Source organism: Mirounga angustirostris, unplaced genomic scaffold (genome assembly GCF_029215605.1).
Source record: "Mirounga angustirostris isolate CCGP_5_RB_7025 unplaced genomic scaffold, mMirAng1.0.hap1 SCAF_10, whole genome shotgun sequence".
In the NCBI taxonomy this organism is placed as follows: Eukaryota; Metazoa; Chordata; class Mammalia; order Carnivora; family Phocidae; genus Mirounga; species Mirounga angustirostris.
The window spans coordinates 92398201-92422094 of NW_026991718.1; the positions used below are offsets into that span (position 1 = coordinate 92398201).

The 23894-nt window shown below is 40.3% G+C and overlaps 1 protein-coding gene across 2 annotated transcripts in view; it reads right to left on the minus strand.

Annotated features, from left to right (window-relative positions):
* XRN2 (5'-3' exoribonuclease 2) overlaps window positions 1–8245 on the minus strand; it is an 82147-nt gene extending 73902 nt beyond the window's left edge. For both annotated transcript variants that reach the window (XM_064572730.1, XM_045885354.3), the window contains exon 1: window positions 8057–8245. In XM_064572730.1, the coding sequence (XP_064428800.1) occupies window positions 8057–8131 (75 nt within the window). In that variant the 5' untranslated portion in view covers window positions 8132–8245. The remainder of the gene's footprint in view (window positions 1–8056) is intronic.
* Window positions 8246–23894: the final 15649 nt, after the last annotated feature.

The window sequence follows — 23894 nt, forward strand, 5'->3', positions numbered from 1 at the left end:
CCCTATAATCCAGAATTCCCACTTCTGGATATACCTCGTAAATGAAAACAGGTCCACACAGAAACCTGTACGTGAATGTAGCACCATTACTCATACCAGTCAAAAGGTGGAAACAACCCAAAAGTCCGTCAACACACAAATGGATAAACAAAATGTGGTATATCCACACAATGAAGCATTATTTAACCATAAAAAAGGAAGTACTGATACATGCTATAACATGGACGTACCTTGAAAACATAATTTTTTTTGTTTTTAAGATTTTATGTATTTATTTGACAGAGACACAGCGAGAGAAGGAACACAAGTGGGGGAGTGGGAGAGGAGAACCAGGCTTCCCGCGGAGCAGGGAGCCCAATGCGGGGCTCTATCCCAGGACCCCAGGATCATGACCTGAGCCAAAGGCAGACATCAACGACTGAGCCACCCAGGCGCCCCTGAAAACATAATGTTAAGTGAAAGAAGCCACCCAGAAAAAAACACAGACTATATGATTCCATTCACATGAAAGTCACAATAGAGAAATCTATAAAGACAGAAAGTAAACTAGTGGTTGCTTAGGGATACGAGTAGCAGGGGCAGGGGATAGTGGGTTGGTAGCTACAGGGTACAGGTTTCTTTCTGAGGTGATGAAAATGTTCTAAAACTGACTGTGGTGATGGTTGCCCACATCCATGAATATACAAGAAACCATTTAATTATAAATTTTAAATGGGTGAATTGTATGGTACATAAGTCATGTATCTCAATGAAATTATCTAAAAATGTAGCAGCCATCTCCCCCAAAAATATTATACTGAGCAAAACTGAATGCAGAATCAGGAACCAACAGCCTCCTTGTTCATTACTGTCCCTCCTCCCCCCCTTAGATTAGTGCCAGTCATAAAAAAAGTACTCAATCAAATAGAAGGAAGAGAGAAAAAAAAGCAGGGTAGGAAACCTAGATTTCACTACATAAAAACAGAGCACTATCTTACACTACACAATATTACCAAAAGTTAGACACAAATATATCCCCACTTTTACTTGAACATACAAACTCCTGAAACTTAATTTAGCAATAACATTCTGAAATATCAAGTGTCTGTACAAAGCAATGTTTGAAGCACTTAACTCGTACTGATTGATTTAATTCACACAACTACCCTGTGTGGCATATACACCACTGATCTTCATTATTCATGAATTCTATTATTTGCTAATTCACCTATTTACTAAAAATTTTTTGGTAACCCCCAAATCAATATTTGCAGCACTCTCACAGTCATTCACAAACATGAGCAGAGCAGTGAAAAATTTGAGTCCACCAACATAAACACTCCCAGCTGAAGTCAAACAAGACGCCATTGCCTTGTTTCAGCTCTCACACCGAAATAACCAGAGGACAGAGACTGTAGGGAGCAGCGCAGTATAATGCAAGAAGCGCTAGTTCTTTAGAGTTTAGGAGAGTTTAAGGCATTTTTCTTTTTCTTTTTTTTTAAAAAAGATTTTTATTTATTTATTTGACAGAGAGACACACACACACGGAGAGAGGACAAACAGAGAGCGGAAGGTAGAGGGAGAAGTAGGCTCCCTGCTCAGCAGAGACCCAGACATGGGGCTCTCGATCCCAGAACCCTGGGATCATGACCTGAGTCTAAGGCAGATGCTTAACGGACTGAGCCACCCATGCGCACCAAGGCATTTTTCTTAAGAATGGAAAGCTAATGAATGGAGGCCTATATAAGCCAAGGACACAAAGTGAAAACCTGATGGTTGAATGAATAGAGTAGTTAAATCAAAAGTAAAGATAAAATGAAGTAAAAAATACTCAATCCAAAAGAAGTGGAAATGGAAACAATGAACAGATGAAACAGAAACCAGCTGATAAATTCAAATCTAACCATACCAACACTCACGTGAAATGTAAATGTCCTTAATGCCCTGCTTACAAAGTGGAGACTAGGAAAACAGTCTGGCAGTTCCTCAAAAGGTAAACAGAATTACCACAAGATCCAGTGATTCCACTAGGCATATACCCCAAGAGCTGAAAGCAGGGACCACTCATAGATATATACCCTAAGCACTGATATGCATACAGATAATTATACACCAATGTTGACAGCAGCATTATTCACAATAGTCAAAAGGTAAAAGTAACCCAAGTGCCCAAACAAAATATGATATAAATACATACACACAAAATGGGATATTATTAGCCTTAAAAAGGAATGAAATTCTGATACATGCAAACATGGTAAGTCTTGAAAACATTATGCTAAATGATAATCCAGACACAAAATGACAAATATTATACGATTCCACTTACATTAGGTAACTAAAACAGGCAAATTCACAAGACAGAAAGTAAGAGAGGAGGGAGCACAGAGAATTATTGTTTAATGCACAGAGTTTGTTTGGGACAATGAATAAGTTCTAGAAATGAATAATGGTAATGGTTTCACAATACTGTGAGTACTTAACATTTAAAAATGGTTAAAATAGCAAATTTCATATTATGTGTATTTTGCCACAATAAAAAAGGGGAGAGATCATCAAACAGTATACAAAAACAAGACCTAACTCTATGCTGCCTATAAAAACACACACTTTAAATATAAAGACACAAAAAGAAATAGACCTAGTCAGAAGATCTGGCTATCTTAATATTGAACAAAACAGATTTCAGAACAAAGGGGCAGGGATACCAGGGATAAAAAAGATAATTTTTAAAAAGATTTTATTTATTTGAGAGAGAGAGGGAAAGCATGAGTGGGGGAGGGGCAGAGGAAGAAGCAGAGAATCACAAGCAGATGAGGCGGGGCTCAATTCCACGATCAAGGTCACGACCTGAGCTGAAACCAAGAGTCGGATGCTCAAATGAGTCACCCAGGAGCCCCCAAAAAGTTAATTTCTCAACAATAAAGGAGCATATTCTTCAAGAAGACATAATAATCCTAAGCATTTATGCACCTTATAAAAGAGCTACATAATGCAAGGAGCAAACACCAACAAAACTGAAACAAAAAACAGATGTAGCCAAATAATTATATATATAATAGATTTCCATACACCTATCAGTAATTGATAGAAAAAACAAAATTAGTAAGTGTTGTTCAACTCTTCCACATCCTATCAACCAACATGATCACATTTACAAAACACTCCACCCAACAGCAGAACTTACATCTGTTTTAAGGCAAAATGACATTTACCAACACCATATTCTGGGCCATAAAACAAATCAGGTAAACTTTAAAAAGATTCAAATTATGCAGAGTATGTTCTCCGACAGTGAACTAAATTAGAAATCAGTAACAAAGTCTAAAATCCCCAATATTTGAAAATTAAGTAAGAGTTATAAATAACCAAAGGGCCAAAGAAGTCAAAAATACTATTAGAAAGTATTTGTTACTGAATAAAAATGAAAACACAACATGTCAATATTTGGGGGATGTAACTGACACAGTAGTAGCAGGCACTCCAAAACTACATGAGAAGAAACAATGTATCAAAGCAATGACCTCAGCTGCCATCTTAAGAAATGAGGACAAGAAAAGCAGCTAAACCCAGGGTGAGCTTAAGAAATAAATAACAAAAATAAGGGCAGAATTCAATAAAAAGCAGAAGAAACAACAGGAAAAAAAAGACGAATGAAATCAAAAGCTAGTTCTTTGAGATCACTCTAGCCAGACTGATAATGAAACAAAAAAGAATAATTAGTATCAGGAATGAGAAAGATGACATCACTACATTTTCTACCGAGAGTAAAAGGATAGTAAGGAATCCCAGGAACAACCTATGTCAACAAATTTGACTACCTAGATGAAATGGACAAAAATCAAAACACACAAACTCCTTAAAAAAAAAAAAAAAGATAATCTGAATAGCTCTATGTTCACTTAAAGAAACTGAATTTGTTGGGGCGCCTGGGTGGCTCAGACGGTTAAGCATCTGCCTTTGGCTCAGGTCTTCTCCCTCTCCATCTGCCTGCCGCTCCCCCTGCTTGTACTCTCTCTCTGTCAAATAAAAAATTAAAATCTTAAAAAAAAAAAAAAGGAAGAAAAGAAACTGAATTTGTAGCTAAAGAATTCTCAAAAAACTTTAGGTTTAGATGGCTTCACTGGTGAATTCTACCAAATACTTAAGGAAGAAATAAAACCAATTTTACAAAAAGTTTCCCAGAAAACTAAGAGGGCATACACTTCACAACTCAATCTGACATCAAAATTACTCTGATACCAAAAGTGGACAAACACCTAAGAACACTGGAAGACAAATACCCTTTCTGAGCATAAAGGTAAAAATTCTCAAGAAAACTTTAGTCAATTGAATCTAACAATACATAAAAATAATATACCATGATCAAGTGGGATTTATCCAAGGAATGCAAGGTGCTTTAACGATTTAAAAAAAAATCAATGTAGGGGCACCTGGATGGCTCAGGCAGTTAAGCAGCTGACTTGATTTTGGTTCAGGTCATGTTCTGATGGTTTTGAGATGGAGCCCCACGTTGGGCTCTGCACTAGGCATGAAGCCTGCTTAGGATTCCTTCTCTCCCTCTGCCCCTGCCCCCCTTTCTCCCTCTCCCTCTCTTAAAAAAAGGGGGGGGCAAAAGATCTGAATAGACATCTCACTCAAGAAGATATATGGAAGGCAAATAAGCACCCAGAAAGATGCTCCACATCATTTGTCATTAGGGAAATGCAAATTAAAACCAAGAGATAAAACTACATTGGAAGGACTAAAACTGAAAAAACTAACCAGGGGTTGGCAAAGAAACAGAGCAACTAGAACTCTCATAAACTACTAGTGGCAATGCAAAATTGCACAACCACTTGGGAAAACAGTCTGGTAATTTTTCCTTTTGAAATTACCACATATCTACCATACAATTCAATCATTTCACTCCTAGGTATTTTCTCCAAAGAAATAAAAGCATACATCCACACAAACGCTTGGACACCAATGTTCATAGTTGTTTTTTGGGTTTTTTGGATGGTCCAAACTGGAAGCAATCCAAATGTTCCTTAATCAGATGAATGAATAAATAAAATTTAATATATGCACAACATAGAAACTACTCAAAAATAAAAAGAAACAAACTGCTGCTACACGTAACATGAATAAACTTCAAAATAATTATTCTGAATGAAAGTAACTGAACCACGTTAAAAAAAAAAAAGAATGCCTACTATATAATTCCATTTATACACAATCGTAGAAAATAAAAACTTATCTATAGATTCAGAAATATACCAGCGGTTGATTAAAGATAGGCAACAGGGTGGGGCTTTAAGGGGAAATAACAAAGGGGCAGATGGAATGTTTTAGAGTATTGTTTATTTATCTCCATTGTGGTGATGGTTTCATGGATGTACACCTAAGTCAGTATCTATTAAATTGTACACTTAAAATATGCGCAGTTTGGGGTAGGTCAATTACATCTCAATAACTCTGCAAAAGGGGAGGGGGGAAGGGAGAACAGAGAGAAATGAAAAATAAATCAATCAGAGGCGCAGTATCCAGAATTCAGAGGGCAGAGAAAAAGGTCAGGAAAAAAATCAAAGAACATTCTCTAAAACTGAAGAACACAAGTTTCCAGACTCAGTCAGCGAAGTACTGATCAAAATGAATTTAAATTTTTAAAAAACCTATACCTAAGTACATAATCATGAAAGCTTACACTACCAAGGATATAAAGATCTTTAAAAAATCCACAAAGAAAAATAGATCAACTACAAAAGAATGAAAGCAGAAGAACACAGAAATTAAAGAGCATGGTGTTCCACTGGCTCTGACATTAGCTGAGTGACCTTAAGTATATTACTTAACCCCTCTGTGCTTCAGTTTTCTCATCTATAATAGTAATAACCATACGGTTATGAAGAATTAATAAATCTGTAAAGTGCCTAGAACAACCCTTGGTACATGTTAAACACTACATAAGTGTGTCGGTTAAATAAATAAATCACATTTACATTCAACTTCTCATCAACAACACTGGATGACAGAAGTCAAAAGAACAATGCTTTCAAAGTTTTAAGGGAAACGTATTTTCAAACTCAAAATATGTTTAGCTAATGATCATTCATGTGTACAAGGATACAACGGACTCAGAAAACTCATATCCCACACAGCACTTCTAAAGAATTCGACTGAAAAAAAAACCCAAGGATTTAAGCCAAGAAAGATGATCAGAACACAGTACCTCCAACTGAAGAAAGAAATTGTTAAAAATCTCAAGAAACAGCTTTCCAGCAACCCTAAATAACCAGGTGTGACAGCAATAGAAGTAAAAAACCTCAAGAAGCAGTCTCCAAGAAGAAAGAGGACTTGATAGGCTGAGACAAGAGGGAGTTTGGACTGGGAACGACCTAAAGAGGAAAAGAAAAGCAACACCAAGAAAAAGACAAAAGCAGCACATAACCTGAATCGGCATAGTGAGAATAACTGACAATACTATTTGATTTTTTCAGCTTTTATTTATTTTTTTAAAGATTTTATTTATTTGAGAAAGAGACAGAACAAGCGGGGGGGGGGGGCGGCAGAGGGACAAGCAGACTCCCCGCTGAGCGCGTATCCCAACTCGTTGCTTGATCCCAGGACCCCAAGATCATGACCTGAGCTGAAATCAGACGCTTAACTGACTGAGCCACCCATGTGCCCCTAATTTTTTTAGCTTTTAAAACAAATCAGTATTGCCAACGCCCTGACAATTTAAATTTTGGATGCCAACAAGGGAAAAGTATACTGACGAGCTGAGGTGAAGAGTAAGGGCAGCCGGAGTAGAAAAGCTAATACCTAAGCTTCGACAGTGAAAAGTCAAGTGATCTTTATATAGAAGATACAATAAAAAATAAAGGCACATTAAAATTATCAACTTTACCCTTAGAAGAAATAAAGACAGCGATGTACTATTATTAGGAGAATGGGGGGGGGAGATTGCATGAGCGACTAAATCCTCTTCTATCATAGCTAGAAATCCACAGCTAGACCCAAAACCAATAAATCAGGAATAAGCATGATATTCAGAAATAGAACCAAAACAGAAGTGGTTATCACTAGAAAGTAAAAATGGAATGAGATGTACGTTAAATTTGATAAAAGTTTTAAAAAACAAAGGAAACGAGCATTCAGTTTAACAGTTTCTCTTTCAGAAAAAAACAAGGAATACTGGGAATACCATCAAAACGAGGCTTTCAATTCCCCCCTTGGATAACAAATAAAAATCAAGATCTCACCACCTTTACCAAAAGAAGTAAGTTTTCACAGTGACGGCTGGGTACTTCCTTCAAAAACGAAGAGGTGGGAGGCAAGATGTGACCCTGAACCTTCCCAATCCAAAAATTCTAATTAAGAGTACAAAATCGAACTTGGACTGGAAACACGGAAACGATAAATACAAAACTGAAGAATGGGCAAAAGTCTATATATGTATTAACAAACTAACAACAAAGTGTATTGTTCGAGTGCATCCAGGAATTCCGAAAATTTTAACAAGCAAGCTGTCCAGCAGTAGGGGACCTAGACAAGGGGGCACTTATCAGACTTCTATCTTACCCTAGACGGCTGCTTTTGCCGTCGAATCTAACTACAACAACAAATGGCCTCTCGCACTGGGGTAAACAACAAAAAAGCTCGCCGCCGGGTATTACTTTATAAGGTTGTTAAAGTCCAGGATCAGCATCTGAGCAGCCCTAACCAACTAACTCTGTGGACGGGCCGGGAGTGGTTCAAAAGCCTAAGACTCTTCCGAAACCCAAACGCGCGGTGCCGGGAGGAAACAAAGCCGTGGGCGGGGCCTTCCGGTCCCGGAAAAAGCGGGCGAGGGAGGAACAGCCCTCAAGCGAGTTCGTACCCCTCTCAGCCCTCGCCCCGCCCCGCCCGCTTTCCCGGGCCCCGACTCCGGGTGCCGGCGCCCAACCGCCTGTCAGACCGCCGCTGTCCCCGGGCCGACAGGGCGGCGCGGGACCCAGCACGGTGACCCCGGGGCTGGCGGCGGGCGCCGAGGGCCGCGGCCTAAACGCGCCTGAGCACCGGGCTTTAGCCGGGCGGCCGTGAGGCGCCTCCTCACCTTCTCTTCCACGCAGTTGACAATGATGGACGGGTATTTGCGGCTGAGCCAGCGAAAGAAAGCCGGGACTCCCATTGCGGCTGCCCAGCTGGAGGAAGCGGCCCGGCGGGCGGACGAACGTAACCAGAAACGAGCAGGAGCGGCGGCCGCGGGCACCGGCACTTCCTCCCACGTGCGCGCCGGCGACGGGAAGTGACGTCACGACTGCGCCGCCGAGGACGTCGACCGGCCGAGGGGCGGGGGCGGGGTTCTGGTGCGGACGGAGTGGGGAGGCCTGGCGGGGCCTGGCGTGGCGTGCTCGTTGTAGGTGGGGGCTCGTTGTAGGTGGGGCCAGACCCAGAGTCCGTGCTCCTGCGCGTTTGAGTCGTGTGGGTCCCCGAGCTATGCCTTCGCCGCAGCTTACCCGGGATACCGGAATCCCGGCGCTCCGCAGGTCCCCGGGGAGCTCTCTGTAGGTTTATCACTCTTTCTCACCTGTCTCAATTCACAAAATCAGAGCATGTTTAGAATGGGTTTAGCCACTCGTTAGCTCTGTTTCCTGGTTTCTCCCGGTTTTGTGGCACTGTACGTTATCTGGTCTATTAAAAGGAGTGCTTTTAAATATTTTGCCCTCACGATGTTTGGTTTGCATAACGAGTTCACTCTGAATACTTAAAAAATGGAATCTAGCCGGCGTTTAGCATTTAATTCAAATTTCCAGCTACATTTATGAGTATAATTGCCGATGTCTAGCGGGTTTTTTGAGCGTTTATTATGTGTGAAAGCATTGGCTAAGGGATTATCTCATTTAATCGTCACTTGAGCCTTAAGGTACCATTACATCTTTATGTAACATATGAGAAAGTCAAGTTGTAGGGGGATTTACTCACTTGTTTATTCACACAGCTTGTGTTTCAGTCCAACTAAAGATCATTTAATCCTCTATCCTTGCACTAAAAGGATACGTTTATCCTTTGTTTTGTGGTGGCTTCAAATATATTTTCCCAGAGTATAAAAAGAGAGGTCTGGAAGAGGATGTATTTATGTCCATTTGCTCAAGCTTGGAAGTCTCTCTCCCTGGAATCCCTTCTTGGCTTGACAAATCACACTCAATCCTAAAGGCGCACCTCAAGAGGCTTCTGAAGTATTTCTCCTTGCTACCTGGCATGCAATATTCATTGCCCCCTCCTCTGTAATCTGATGCCATTTTGCTTAAACTTGTGGAAATTAGAGAAATTGTTATCCAATATTTTACTTAAGGGCAGCTGAAATAATTTTTTGTAATTTTTTATTGTTATGTTAATCACCGTACATTACATCATTAGTTTTTGATGTAGTGTTCCATGATTCATTGTTTGTGTATAACACCCAGTGCTCCATGCAGAACATGCCCTCTTTAATACCCACCACCAGGTTAACCCATCCTCCCACCCCCCTCCCCTCTAGAACCCTCAGTTTGTTTTTCAGAGCCCATTGTCTCTCATGGTTCATCTCCCCCTCCGATTTCCCCCTAAGGGCAGCTGAAATTATTAAAGTCTATGGTGAAACCCCTCATTTCTCCTGGAAACAGCTCCTCCTCCTCAAGTATTTGGTTTCCTTGGGAGGTGCTGTGTTCTTATATGAACACACACACATCATATCGGGGGTTGGACAGCTGGTAAGTTAGGCCACTGAGAGTCCTTGCCCAGCATTTTTGAACTTTGAACCATAAGGAAGCTAAGGTACCCCTCCCAGATGGTTGAAACCTGAAAGATAAGAATGGGATTTGTTTCCAGTCTGCAAAGAAAGAAGCAGATTTTAGTTCCTGGTTGTTTTTTTTTTTTAAGTGTTTTTTTTTTTTTAAGATTTTTTATTTATTTATTTGAGAGACAGAATGAGAGAGAGAGAGAACACAAGCGGGTGAGGAGCAGGAAGAGAAGCAGACTCCCCTCCGAGCAGGGAGCCCACCATGGGGCTCGATTCCGGGACTCCAGGATCATGACCCAAGTTGAAGGCAGATACCCAACCGACTAAGCCACCCCGGCGCCTCCCGGTGGTTTTTGAGTACAGCTAAATCCCTCTTCCTGCGGTTTGGTTGCTAAACCTGTCCTTTAATTCCAGGAACCAATAAATTCTTCTTTTGCCTTAAGCTGGTTTGGGCTAAGTTCCTATCCCTTGCAAAGGAAACAGGACAAACAAACCAGTAATGGCATTTGAGAAGTACACAACTAATTCACTGGGTGCTAAAATTGCTTTGCATGAAAGAGGTACAAAAATTGAAATTTGGGGCAGAAAAAGGGAGGGTAAAAGGCAGAGAGGAGAGGGAACCTGAAATGTGGGAAGAGGATATGAGCTGTGTTCTGAGATACCTTTCTCAGCCCAGGGTTTCCAGTAAAATCTACCAAACTCAGTCTGGGTGTCAGTTTTGTTTAAATCAAAAAAGAGGATGAGTCTCATATTGGGGTCACTGTTGTCTAAAACCATAGGGCTAGGCAACATAGCAGAGCTCTAGAAGCAGAAGTGAGGAGAATTTATAAGCATTGGAAATAAAACATTTTTGCCTAGACTTGTGGGCAGAGAAAGGCCTCCAGCTGACATCTGGATTATATTAGTGTGAAGAATAATATGAAATATATAGAAACCAGTGTTTTAAAACATTCATAAATTTATGTTAAAGTTCTATTGTAATTATAGAAAAGAATCTTTGAGAAATTTTTGCCTACTATTTCTCTCTGGATTACCAAGTGCTTCCTTTCCCTCATTGTCTTTATAGAATATTGTGAATAACATGATATGTTTGAAATAATGGTTGTGATGGTTAATTTTATGTGTTAGTTTGACTGGGCCACAGAATGCCCAGATATTTGGTAAAATTTTATTCTGGGTCATTTTGTGAGGGTGTTTGCATATGAAATTAGCATCTTAATTGGTAGAGTAAAGCAGATTGTCCTCCATAATGTGAGTAGGCCTCATCAAATCAGTTGAAGGCCTGAATAGAACAAAAAGACCAGCCTCCCTGAGCAAGAGGGATTTCACCAGCAGACTGCCTTCAGATTCCATCTGCACCATCCGCTTTCCTGGATCTCCATGCTGCCAGCCTTTGGACTGGAACTGCACCCCCCTCCCCCACACTGTCCTAGGTCCTGGGTTATCCAGCTCACACTGCAGATTTGGACTCAACAGTCTCCCTAATTGCATGAGCCAATTCCTTATTTTATATATATATATATATTTCTATTTCTCTGGAGAACCTTGACTAATACAGATTCTGGTACCAGGAGTGGTTCTAGAGGACTAGAATCTTAAGGATGAATTTTCTGAATTGGTTTTGGGGCTTCTGGAATTGGCTGTCTAATCTGATTAGATTTGAAGACACTAATGACTGTTTCCTGTAGTAAAGAGAGCACTGATAGTCCACAGCATGACCTGGCAAAATATCACCATTGGGTATCCTAATCCACCTGATTAACTTGTAAGAAGCAAGGATCTGGGTGACCGTGGATATGGTACTTCAAACATTTTTGTCAAACCAAAAAATAGATAATGAGATTGGCTGATTGCCCCTAACATCACTGAGCAAAGTAGGGGAAGAAAAGGATGAGCTCAGGGATTCAATTTCCCAACTCACGCATCACATAAATGACTTAATAGTGTCTATCTGCCCTGGAAGAGACCTTTATCACCTACAGCAGGGCTGAGATTGCTGAGAGCCAAACTCAGAACCTCATTGTGGAAGTGGCTGAATTCTCTGCCTCACAGGTGTCTGCTATTAAGGTAAAGGCACTGATTGGGAAGGAATGAGATCCTGGAAATTGGAATGGGGACATGTGAGAAAACTGATGGAGTTGGGGGCCTTAAGACTGCTAATTCTGATTTGTCTTTGCCAGTAGAAACAGCCTCTCTATTCCCACCTGTGGGGATTTAATCTGCATTACCTGCAGAAAGTGTAATGGCTTCTCCTCTGGCAGTTGCCCTGAAAGACAATACTGATTCTCCTCAGGACCTACTCTCACCACCCCTCTTTGCTTCTAGGCAATGTCTTAGTCTGTTTGGGCTGTTATAACAAAATACCATAGACTGGATGGTTTATAAACACTAGAAATTGATTTTTAACAGCTCTGGAAGTTGGGAAGTCCAAGATCAAGGAGCTAGCAGGTTCAGTGTCTGGTGAGGACCTGCTTCCTCATTGACAGTCCTCACTGTAAGAAGAGGTGAGGGATCTCTTTAAGGTGTCTTTTATAACAGCACTAATCCTGTTCATGAGTAGCCACACCTCTCAAAGGCCCCGCCTCCTAATATCATCACCTTGGGGGTTAGGATTTCAACATAGAAATTTGTGGGGAGCACAAACATTCATTCTATCTATAGCAACCTGTAATTAAACGCAAGTCCCAGCAGGCCACTAAAAGTGAGGTGCAAAATGTGACCCATGAGGTGCACTACCTTCCAAAAGAACTGCTTGAGTTTATAATTTATAGAAACAGAAATCCAGAGAGTATGTGTAGGAATGGATATTAAGTGTGTGAAATAATGGTAGAAGAAACCTCAAGTTGGGTCAGGCCACATTTATTGAGATGGGCACACTGAGCAGGGATTCTGTATTGAATGTTGCAGCTTGGGTGGGGAGGGGTGTTAAAAAGGACTCTGACAGTTTGTTTGGTTGGCTAAAACATTGATAAAAAGATGGCCCACTGTAAGTGAGTTAGAAATGCTGGACCTGCTTTGGTTTAATGTAAAAGAAGAGAAAACTCAGGCCTGGTTTACAGATGGTTCTGCCTAATATGCAAGCACCACCCAACAGTGGACAGCTGCAGCACTACAGCCCCTTTCTGGGACATCCTGAAGGACATTGGTGAAGGGAATCTTTCCAGTGGGCAGAACTTTGAGCAGTACACTTGGTTGTTCATTTTGCTTGGAAGGAGAAATGGCAGATGTGCATTTATATACTGATTCATAGACTGTGGCCAATGGTTTTGCTGGGATCAAGGACTTGGAAGGAACACAAGTTGAAAATTGGTGAAAAGGAAGTCTGGGGAAGAGGTATGTGAATTGATCTCTCTGAGTTGGTGAAAAACATGAAGATATTTGTGTGCCATGTCAATGCCCACCAAAGGGTGACCTCAGCAGAGGAGGATTTCAATAATCAATTGGATAGGATGACCCATTCTGTAGAAAACAGCCTCTTTCAAAGCCATCACTTTCATTGCCCAGTGGGCTCATGAACAAAGTGGCAAATGGAGGCAGGGATGGAAGTTATGCATGGACTCAGCAACATCAACTTCCACTCTCCAAAATCAACCTGGCTACAGCTGTGCTGAGTGCCCAATTTGCCAGCAGCAGAGACCAGCACAGAGTCCCAGTACGCTACCATTCCCAGGAAGCATCACCCAGCTACCTGGTGGTGGGTTGATTACATTGGGCCACTTTCATCATGGAAGGGGCAGCATTTTGTTCCTAATGGAACAGACACACCTGGATATGGATTTGCCTTCCATTCACATAATGCACCTACCAAAACTACCATCCATGGACTTACAGAAGGACTTATCCACCATTATAGTATTTCAAATAGCATTGCTTCTGATCAAGGAACTCACTTCATATCAGTGAAGTGCTGCAGTGGCCTATGCTCATGAAATTCACTGGTCTTTCCATGTTCTCTACCATCCTGAGGCAGCTGGCTTGATAGAACAGTAGAATGAGGGCACCTGGGTGGCTCAGTTGGTTAAGCGACTGCCTTCGGCTCAGGTCATGATCCCAGGGTCCTGGGATCGAGTCCCACATCGGGCTCCCTGCTCGGCGGGAGGCCTGCTTCTCCCTCTCCCACTCCCCCTGCTTGTGTTCCTGCTCTCGCTGTCTCTGTCTCTGTCAAATAAATAAATAAAATCTTTAAAAAAAAAAAAAAAAGAACAGTAGAATGACTTTTTGAAACTCTGCTACAGTATCAGGTGGCAATCAGTACCTTACAGGACTGGGACAAGGCTCTCTAGGAGCCTGTATATGCCCTGGAACAGGATTCAGTATATGATGCTACTTCTCCCATAGCCAAGACTCGCTAGTCCAGGAATCGAGGGGTGGAAATAGGAAATGGCACCACTCACTATTACCCATAGTGACCCACTAGCAAAAATTGTGCTCCCTGTTTTTGTGACCTTATACCCTGCTGACGGACAGGTCTTAGTTCAAAGCAAGGAATGCTTCCACCAGGATACATGGCAATGATTCCACTGAACCAGAAGTTAAGACTGCCACCAGGTCATTTTAAACTCAGGCAGAGAAGGGAGTTACTGTGATGGACCATGACTACCAGGGTAAATGGGACTGCTACTCCATGGTGGAGGTAAGAAAGGGTGTGCTCAGAATATAGGAGACCTCTTGGGCATTTCTTAGTATCAGCACACCTTGTGAATGAAAGTCAATGGAAAATCACAACCCCATTCAGGCAGGACTGCTAAAGGCCGAGACCCTTCAGAAGGGAAGGTTTTAGTCACCCCACCAAGTAAAGAACCAAGACCAACTGACATATTTGATGAAGGCAAAGGAAATACTGAATGGGTAGTGGAAGCAGGTAGTTACAAATATCAACTATCCAGAAATGAGAACTGTAATTGTTGTATTTCCTCCTTATTTTGTTATGAATGTGTGTCTATAATATCTTTGTCTTCTCACTTTTTTTCATGTAACATAAAATGCATTGACTGTATAACACAATATTTAAGTATTGTTAATTTTATATAATAGTATTTAAGTTATGGAGTATCTAGAAGAGTAAATATGACCCAAGGATTTTGCATCCTCTTCTGGTTAAAGGGTTAGTAAGGTTTTGGTTGTATGCAGGATAGTTGGATCATGTTAGGAGAAGTATGAACTTATTATTGTGGGTTTTTTTGAAGATGCATATGCATGGACCTGCACATGTATAAACACTTGAAAAATGACAGAGGTTGCATTGGAGAGAAGTGGGGAAAGGATACTTTTAAAAATAATGTTGATAGAGGGGCACCTGGGTGGCTCAGTCAGTTAAGTCTCCGACTCTTGATTTCAGCTCAGGTCATGATTTCAGGGTTGTGAGATGGAGCCCTGCATCAGGTTTCGTGTTCAGCGGGAAGTCTGGTGGAGATTCTCTCTCTCTCTCTCTGTCCCTCCCTACCTCTCACTCTCTAAAATAAATAAATAAATCTTTAAAAATAATGATGCTAGAATAATTATCTATATGGAAAAAATGAAATTGGATATCCTACCAAAAACTAAAACAAAAACAAAAACAAACCACACAAAACTCCAGTTAGATTATAATCCTAAATATGAAAGGAAAAATTAGAAAAATTTTAATGTAGGAAAATATCTTTACGACATCTGGATGGGGGAGATATAAAAAACACTAACCATAAAGGGAAAGACATAAAACTGACTACACTATAGTTAAGAACTCTGTTCTCCCAAAACATGATAAAGGCAATAAAAAGACAAACCCACCAGAAAATTAGGAAAGATCATTGCAACACTTATAACTGACGAAGCACTAACATGTAGAATATTTAAGGAACTCTTACAAATCTATTAGAACAAGGCATAAGACCCAACACAAAATTCAGATAAATGTTTGAACCAGTCTTTCCCAAGGAAAGGAGGAGTTCTAATTGGCCAAGTTATGTGAAAAGTGCTCAGTCTCACAGGCAATCAGATAATTGCAAATTAAAGCCCCGTGAGATATCATTATGCATCTATTAGATTGGCAAAAATTAGAAAGTCTCACTATACCAAGTTTGAATGTAAGAATGTAAATTGGTAGAATCTCTTGGAAAAGAATTCCATGTTATTGACTAAAGTTGAAGATACACAACCTCTACTGTCCAGCAGTTTAGTCCTGGAGGAATGTGAGACTATGCTTAGCACCAGCGTTCAGGCTAGCTTAAAGCTGGAACCCACCCTAACTTCTTCAACAGTAGAAGAGATAAATAAGTTGTAATTCTACAAGTGGAATACTCTACAGCAATGAAAAAGAGTGAACTGGAGCCTCACAAGAAAATATGGATCCTGATTTGCTTCACAGTTTCAAGCATGCATGGTAGAGTCTGTATGTTACTTGTCTTTTGCATTTTTCTTAGCACTTAACTACTGTTACTCAAACATTTCTTTGGCAAACATTTGCTGAGTATCTACTGTGTGCCATTAGGAGGGCAAAGATAATTTTCTAAAAGGAAGGTGGGGGAGACGGAAGGGATTACATTACCTGGCTATTTCTCCAGGTCCTCCTTCACCACCATCATTGCTCTTCCCCATGCCAGGCATTCTTCCCAGCTTCCCCATCTCCCCACCTCCAGCTCCAAGGGGCTCATTGACTCCTCTTTCCAGATAACTTGGCCTTGCTCCAGCTTCTCTGACAAAATGCTCAGAAAAGCAGGAGACTTAATTTTTTTTGAAATATGACAACTTTCCATTCTTTTGTATAAAGACCATCAACTGTTGAAAAAGAGTTGCCCTTCTTAAGCCATATTATGAAAAGTCCAGTGTTCTCTTACAATATTTCAGTAAAAAATTTAGTTCCTAGAAAAATCCAGATTGAAATGGTTTAACAAAAATATTCTGTTCCAATTTTATCCAGTTTAATACCTCTGCAAGATGCTGTTAAAGTGACCATAGTCATATCATTTCCTCTTTATCTTTTAGTGACAATATTTTGTCTTTATGTGTTACACATTTCAGAAAACATCTTTGCACCCTTGGACCTAGAATGGGGATCAGGACATGGCCCCCCATTGGAGTTGAAATATTTGCTGACATGGACTCAGTTCAATCCTAAAATGAACCTTGGTCTGTTAAGAGTCTTTGTGGATTTGGAATCAGAGAAACTTAGGGTCTAGTCCTGGGGTCTTGAGTGTGATGGCTGATTTATGCATTAACTTGGTTGGGCCACGGTGCGCAGATATTTGGTCAAACATTATTCTAGATGTTTCTCTGAGGATTTTTTTTTTAAAGATTAACATTTAAGTAGGTAGACTTTGAGTAAAGCAGGTTCCTCTCCAGAGTGTGAGTGGACCTTATCCAGTCAGTTCAAGGTCTTAAGAGAACAAAGACAGACTCCATTTGAGCAAGAAAAAATTCTGCCAGTGGAATGCCTTCAGACTTGAACTGCACCTCTTTCCTGAGTCTTCAGCCTGCCAGCCTCCCTCATCAGATTTTGGACTTGACAAGCTCCACAACTGTGTGAGCCAATTCCTGAGAGTAAATCAGTCTTTTTCTCTCTGTCTTTCTCTCACTGTTTCTTTCTCTCTCTCTCTCTCACACCCTGTTGATTCTATTTCTCTGGAGAACCATGACTAATATATTGGCCAAGATGCCTCAGTTTTCTACACCTTAGTTTTCCCAACTGTAAAATAAGGATTACATACTTCACAGGAATTCTGTGAAGATTCAGTGATATAACACTCAGAGCACAGCCCAAAACATGTTAAGCACCCAGCAAGTGTTAGTCATTGAATAGTTATCTGTTGGGTTTTTTCCTTGAAGAAGCGTATCAATTTATTCGCAAGTTCCTCTTAAAAGATTTTGGATGAGGGGCGCCTGGGTGGCTCAGTTGGTTAAGCGACTGCCTTCGGCTCAGGTCATGATCCTGGAGTCCCTGGATCGAGTCCTGCGTCGGGCTTCCTGCTTGGCAGGGAGTCTGCTTCTCCCTCTGACCCTCCCCCCTCTCATGTGCTTGCTCTCTCTCATTCTCTCTCTCTTAAATAAATAAATAAATAAATAAATAAATAAATAATAAATAAATAAATAAATAAAAGATTTTGAATGAAATGGAGGCCTTCCTGGAAACCTATATAAGCTGCCAAGACTGAAACAGGAAGAAATTGACAACCTGAATAGGCCAATAACCAGTAACGAGATTGAAGCAGTGATCAAAAACCTTCCAAAAAACAAGAGTCCAGGGCCTGATGGATTCCCTGGGGAATTCTACCAAACAAAAAAATAGAAACAGAAGGGGGCGCCTGGGTGGCTCAGTTGGTTAAGCGACTGCCTTTGGCTCAGGTCATGATCCTGGAGTCCTGGGATCGAGTCCCGCATCGGGCTCCCTGCTCAGCAGGGAGTCTGCTTCTCCCTCTCCTGCTCACCCCTCTTGTGCTCTTTCTCTCTCTCTCACTCTCTCTCTCAAATAAACAAATAAAATCTTTAAAAAAAAAAAAATAGAAACAGAAGGAAAACTCCCAAACTCATTCTATGAGGCCTGCATTACCTTAATCCCCAAACCAGGCAAAGACCCCATCAAAAAGGAGAATTTCAGACCCATATCCCTTATGAATATGGATTCCAAAATCCTCAACAAAATCCTAGCTAATAGGATCCAATAATACATTAAAAGGATCATCCACCATGACCAAGTGGGATTTATCCCCGGGATGCAAGGGTGGCTCAACATTCACAAATCAATCAATGTGATAGAACACATTAATAAGAGGAGGGAGAAGAACCATATGGTCCTCTCAATTGATGCAGAAAAAGCATTTGACAAAATACAGCATCCTTTCCTGATTAAAACTCTTCAGAGTATAGGGATAGAGGGAACATTCCTCAAGTTCATAAAATCCATCTATGAAAAACCCACAGCGAATATCATCCTCAATGGGGAAAAGCTGAAGCCTTTCCCTTAAGATCAGGAACACGTCAAGTGTGCCCACTCTCCACTATTGTTCAACATAGTACTAGAAGTCCTAGCAACAGCAATCAGACAACATAAAGAAATAAAAGGTATTCAAATTGGCAAAGAAGAAGTCAAACTCTCTCTTTTCGCAGACAACATGATACTTTATGTGGAAAACCCAAAAGACTCCACCCCCAAATTACTAGAACTCATCCAGCAATTCAGTCATGTGGCAGGATACAAAATCAATGCACAGAAATCAGTTGCTTTCTTATACACTAACAACGCAACTGTAGAAACAGAAATTAGAGAAATGATTCCATTTACAATAGCACCAAAAACCATAAGATACCTTGGAATAAACCTAACCAAAGAGGTAAAGGATCTATACTCTAGGAACTACAAAACACTCATGAAAGAAATTGAAGAAGACACAAAAAGGTGGAAAAATATTCCATGCTCATGGATAGGAAGAATAAACATTGTTAAAATGTCTATGCTACCCAGAGCAATCTATACCTTCAATGCCATCCCAATCAAAATTCCAATGACATTTTTCAAAGTGCTGGAACAAACAATCCTAAAATTTGTATGGAATCAGAAAAGACCCCGAATCGCCAAGGAAATGTTGAAAAAGAAAAACAAAGCTGGGGGCATCACGTTGCCCGATTTCAAGCTATATTACAAAGCAGTGATCACCAAGACAGCATGGTACTGGCACAAAAACAGACATATAGACCTATGGAACAGAATAGAGAACCCAGATATGGACCCTCAACTCTATGGTCAAATAATCTTTGACAAAGCAGGAAAAAACATGCAATGAAAAAAGACAGTCTCTTCAATAAATGGTGCTGGGAAAATTGGACAGCCACATGCAGAAGAATGAAACTCGACCATTCTCTAACACCATTCACAAAGATAAATTCAAAGTGGATGAAAGACCTCAATGTGAGACAAGAATCCATCAAAATCCTAGAGGACAACATAGGCAGTAACCTCTTTGACATCAGCCACAGCAACTTCTTTCAAGATACATCTCCAAAAGCTAGTGAAACAAAAGCAAAAATGAACTTTTGGGACTTCATCAAGATAAAAAGCTTCTGTACAGCAAAGGAAACAGTCAACAAAACAAAGAGGCAACCCACAGAATGGGAGAAGATATTTACAAATGACAAATCCAAGATCTATAAAGAACTTCTCAAACTCAACACCCAAAAAACAATCAATCAAGTCAAAAAGTGGGCAGAAGATATGAAAAGACACTTCTCTGAAGAAGACATACAAATGGCTAACAGACACATGAAAAAATGTTCATCATCATTAGCCATCAGGGAAATCCAAATCAAAACCACATTGAGATACCACCTTATACCAGTTAGAATGGCAAAAATGGACAGGGAAAGAAACAACAAATGTTGGAGAGGTTGTGGAGAAAGGGGAACCCTCTTACACTGTTGGTGGGAATGCAAGTTGGTACAGCCACTTTGGAAAACAGTGTGGAGATGCCTCAAAAATTTAAAAATAGAGCTACCCTCTGAGCCAGCAATTGCACTCCTGGGTATTTACCCCAAAGACACAGATGTAGTGAAAAGAAGGGCCATATGCACCCCAGTGTTCATAGCAGCGATGTCTGCAATAGCCAAACTGTGGAAAGAGCCGAGATGCCTTCCAACAGATGAATGGATAAAGAAGATGTGGTCCATATATACAATGGAATATTACTCAGCCATCAGAAAAGATGAATACCCAACTTTTACATCAGCATGGATGGGACTGGAGGAGATTATGCTAAGTGAATAAGTCAAGCAGAGAAAGTCAATTATCATATGGTTTCACTTATTTGTGGAACATAAGGAATAACATGGAGGACATTAGGAGAAGGAAGGTAAAAAAGAAGGGGGGAAATCGGAGGGAGAGATGAACCATGAGAGACTATGGACTCTGAGAAACAAACAGGGTTTTAGAGGGGAGGGGGGATGGGGGATTGGTTAGCCCAGTGATGGGTATTAAGGAGGGCATGTACTGCATGGAGCACTGGGTGTTATATGAAAACAATGGATTGTGGATCACCACATCAAAAACCAATGATGTATTGTATGGTGACTAACATAACATGATAAAATTTTAAAAAAAAGATTTTGGACAATTTAATAATCTAGTAGAGCTTCATTTTCCCATCCCCCACCTAGTGTTAACTTCCTGATGTCAGGCTGCCTTCCTTCTCTCTCCCTTGTATTTCCTACTCACTCCCACCTTATTGAGTATATGCTGCTAGTCTTCCCACCACCTTTCTGCCAATTCAAATTCTACTTATTCTCTTTCCTCTTCTCCATGGATATCTCCCAGAATGTGAACCCAAACTGGCTCCTGCCTACTCTCATCTTCCATAGCACTCCCTTGACTTCCAACATGGTATTCCATCTTCCATTTCATTAATCCTCTTTCCTGTTTCATTAGTGAACATTCTCCTTAATCTATCAGGATAAGATAGGCTTTACTGTGGTAATAAATAATGCCTGAAATCTCATTAGCTTACCATATGTGGGGTTGGGCTCTACCCCAGAGATATCCTCCATATGGTGACTCAGGGATCCAGCTGCTTTCTTCCTGTAATTCCGCCAGCTCAACACATGACCAGCAGCATTGCTACCAGAGGGAAAGACCTAACAGGAGGGCAATCTTGGGTGTTAAAATTTTTAAAAGCCAGGCTTGGTTGTGGCTTATTTATTTCTACTTTGGTCTATTTGATCAAAACCCAGTCATTTAATCCCAACTCAACTGCAGAGGAGATAAGGAAATACAATCTTCCTGAATGCCCAAGGATAGGAAAAGGAAACAGGATTGGTGAAAACATAGCATTATCTCTGTCACACTCTTTAATAAAGTTGCAAATCAAATTGTTAAATATATATTTAAGGCCCACAGTCTTTGCTATGTATGTTGGGCATCATAAGCAAAATAAATTATTTCTCTCAAAGAGCCTACCATCAGTAGCAAGGATAAGATACAGCCACAAAATATAAAATAATAAGGGGTGCCTGGGTGGCTCAGTCCATTAAGCATCCAACTCCTGATTTTGGCTCAGGTCATGATTTCAGGGTCATGGGATCGAGCCCGGTGTGGGTTGAGTCTGCTTGTCCCTCTCCCTCTGCTCCTATCCCCACTCATGCTCTCTCTCTCAAATATATAAATATATAAAATATTTTTAAAATATGAAATAATAAAATGAGTCAGTTTGACCAACAACAAACAAGTCTCATACCACAGTGTATGATTAAAATTCCAAATGGACTGCACAGACAATAATTGCTACAGACATTTAGAAAAGACAGAGAGCTCGTTATCTAATGGGGTTGTCAGGTGATAGGGAGGAAGTGAAATAACAGTAAAATTTGATTGAAAATAAAGAGGTGTGGAAGGAGACACTGTAAGTTCCCTGGAGGCCAGTTTGTGTCTTTTCATTTACCTTGAAGTGGGCATCCAGTAGATTCAAAATAAATATATTTATTGAATTGAATTCTTAGAACAATAGTTCTCAAAATGTGGCCCAGAGATCCCTAGAGTCCCAGAGACCCTTTTGGGGAGGGGCCATGAAATCAAAACTATTTTCACAATAATATTCAGATGTGATTTTCCCTCTTCGCTCTCATTCTCCAAGTGTAGGGTAGAATTTTTCAGAGGCAATCAGATGTGATCTTAGCAGATTGAAAATCAGGAGCAGATGTGGCAGCAAGTTAGTTGTCCTCTATGAAGCCAGACATTGAAGGGTTGCAAAAAATGGAAAATGCCATTCTTCTTACGAAATTTCGTTTGTTGGGGAAATGGAGTTGTTTTCATAAAATATGTTAACATGCATGTGTTTCTTGCTACTCTTAAGTGAATTGATAAATTAGTATTTTAGAATGTTCTCAAGGTTGATTTGTAACACAGTAAACATTGATAGATAAAAGGTACCTAAACAAAAGCTCCTTGGGGTGCTCAATAATTTTTAAGAACAAAAAGGAGTCCTGAGACCAAAAGCTTTGAGAATCTGTGTCTTAGAACATAAAATGGAAATGGAGTCTACATGTTTCTGCTCTTAGAACAAATGTAAAACTTGTTTTTCACATTTCCAAGATTTTTATATATTCAGATGTCTCAAATGCTCCTTGCTACCTAAAACACTCTGCAATCATCATCACCACATATAATTCAGTTACAAATGAGCATGACCTTGGTGAACAAACACACAAACATCTTTGTTTATATGCAGTCCTATCTTCATTGAACATGGGAAATTTTGCTCAGAAATAAAGGTACAAAAAAGTAATACAGGAATGTAGATAACCAAAAGATATATTTTTAAGGCCTTAATATGTACACATTGCTAAATTTATTCATAAAGATTATTTAACTGTGAAACTTTCTCAGTATATGCTCATACCTTAAGTTAGCCAAAGAGATATAACAATGAGTAGTGTACCCCAAAGTGTGTGAGAAAGAGGATCTATGGTCAAATAACTCTGGGGGCATTGGGTTAAACTGAGCTAGGCAGACCACATTTCTGTGACCTTTTAGGGCCTTTTTGTATGCCCCATCTCTAAATATCTCTAACCATGGAAACCCCCCCTTTTTCTTACAAGGCATCTTGCAGGCTTTGTATCCCTCAGAAGTGCAGAGAAATGATGCTCAAATGTGTACTTGTGTACAGGCTGCTACTGATGTTTTAGCAAGGTTTGGCTGCATGTCCTTAGGTTGCCAAGAACAGGATTTGACCAAAACCATGAATCTAAATCCATACTTGTTATTACATGGATTTAGATGACAAATCCCACGCTCTAAAATGTAACCCCAAATAGTCAAAGGCTGCTAGAACATTATTCACTTGTAAAGCAGGTATAAGATGTCCTAGATCCAGCCCTATGAAAGGGTCCTACTACATTTCAATTCCTAATATGACATCTGAGAAAATTCTGGAGGATTTCTGTTTAACCACAGGTTGTATTGTCTCTTAAAGCAAAAGACAGGGAGTTGACAGAAGGCACATATTTCAAAGAGTTGAACGGTAATAATTCCCTTTGGGGGTATAAATGGGGGAAGCTGGATAGAAAAGACCTTGTTTAAAGGATAATAAAGTGTAAAGCACTCAGAAGTGTTGAAGGTAAGACCTCAACCCTACAAGCTGATAAGCAGACCCAGGCTCTTATTTATAGTGACATGAGTGACATTTATCTGCCTTTCACTAGAACATCTAATCCACTT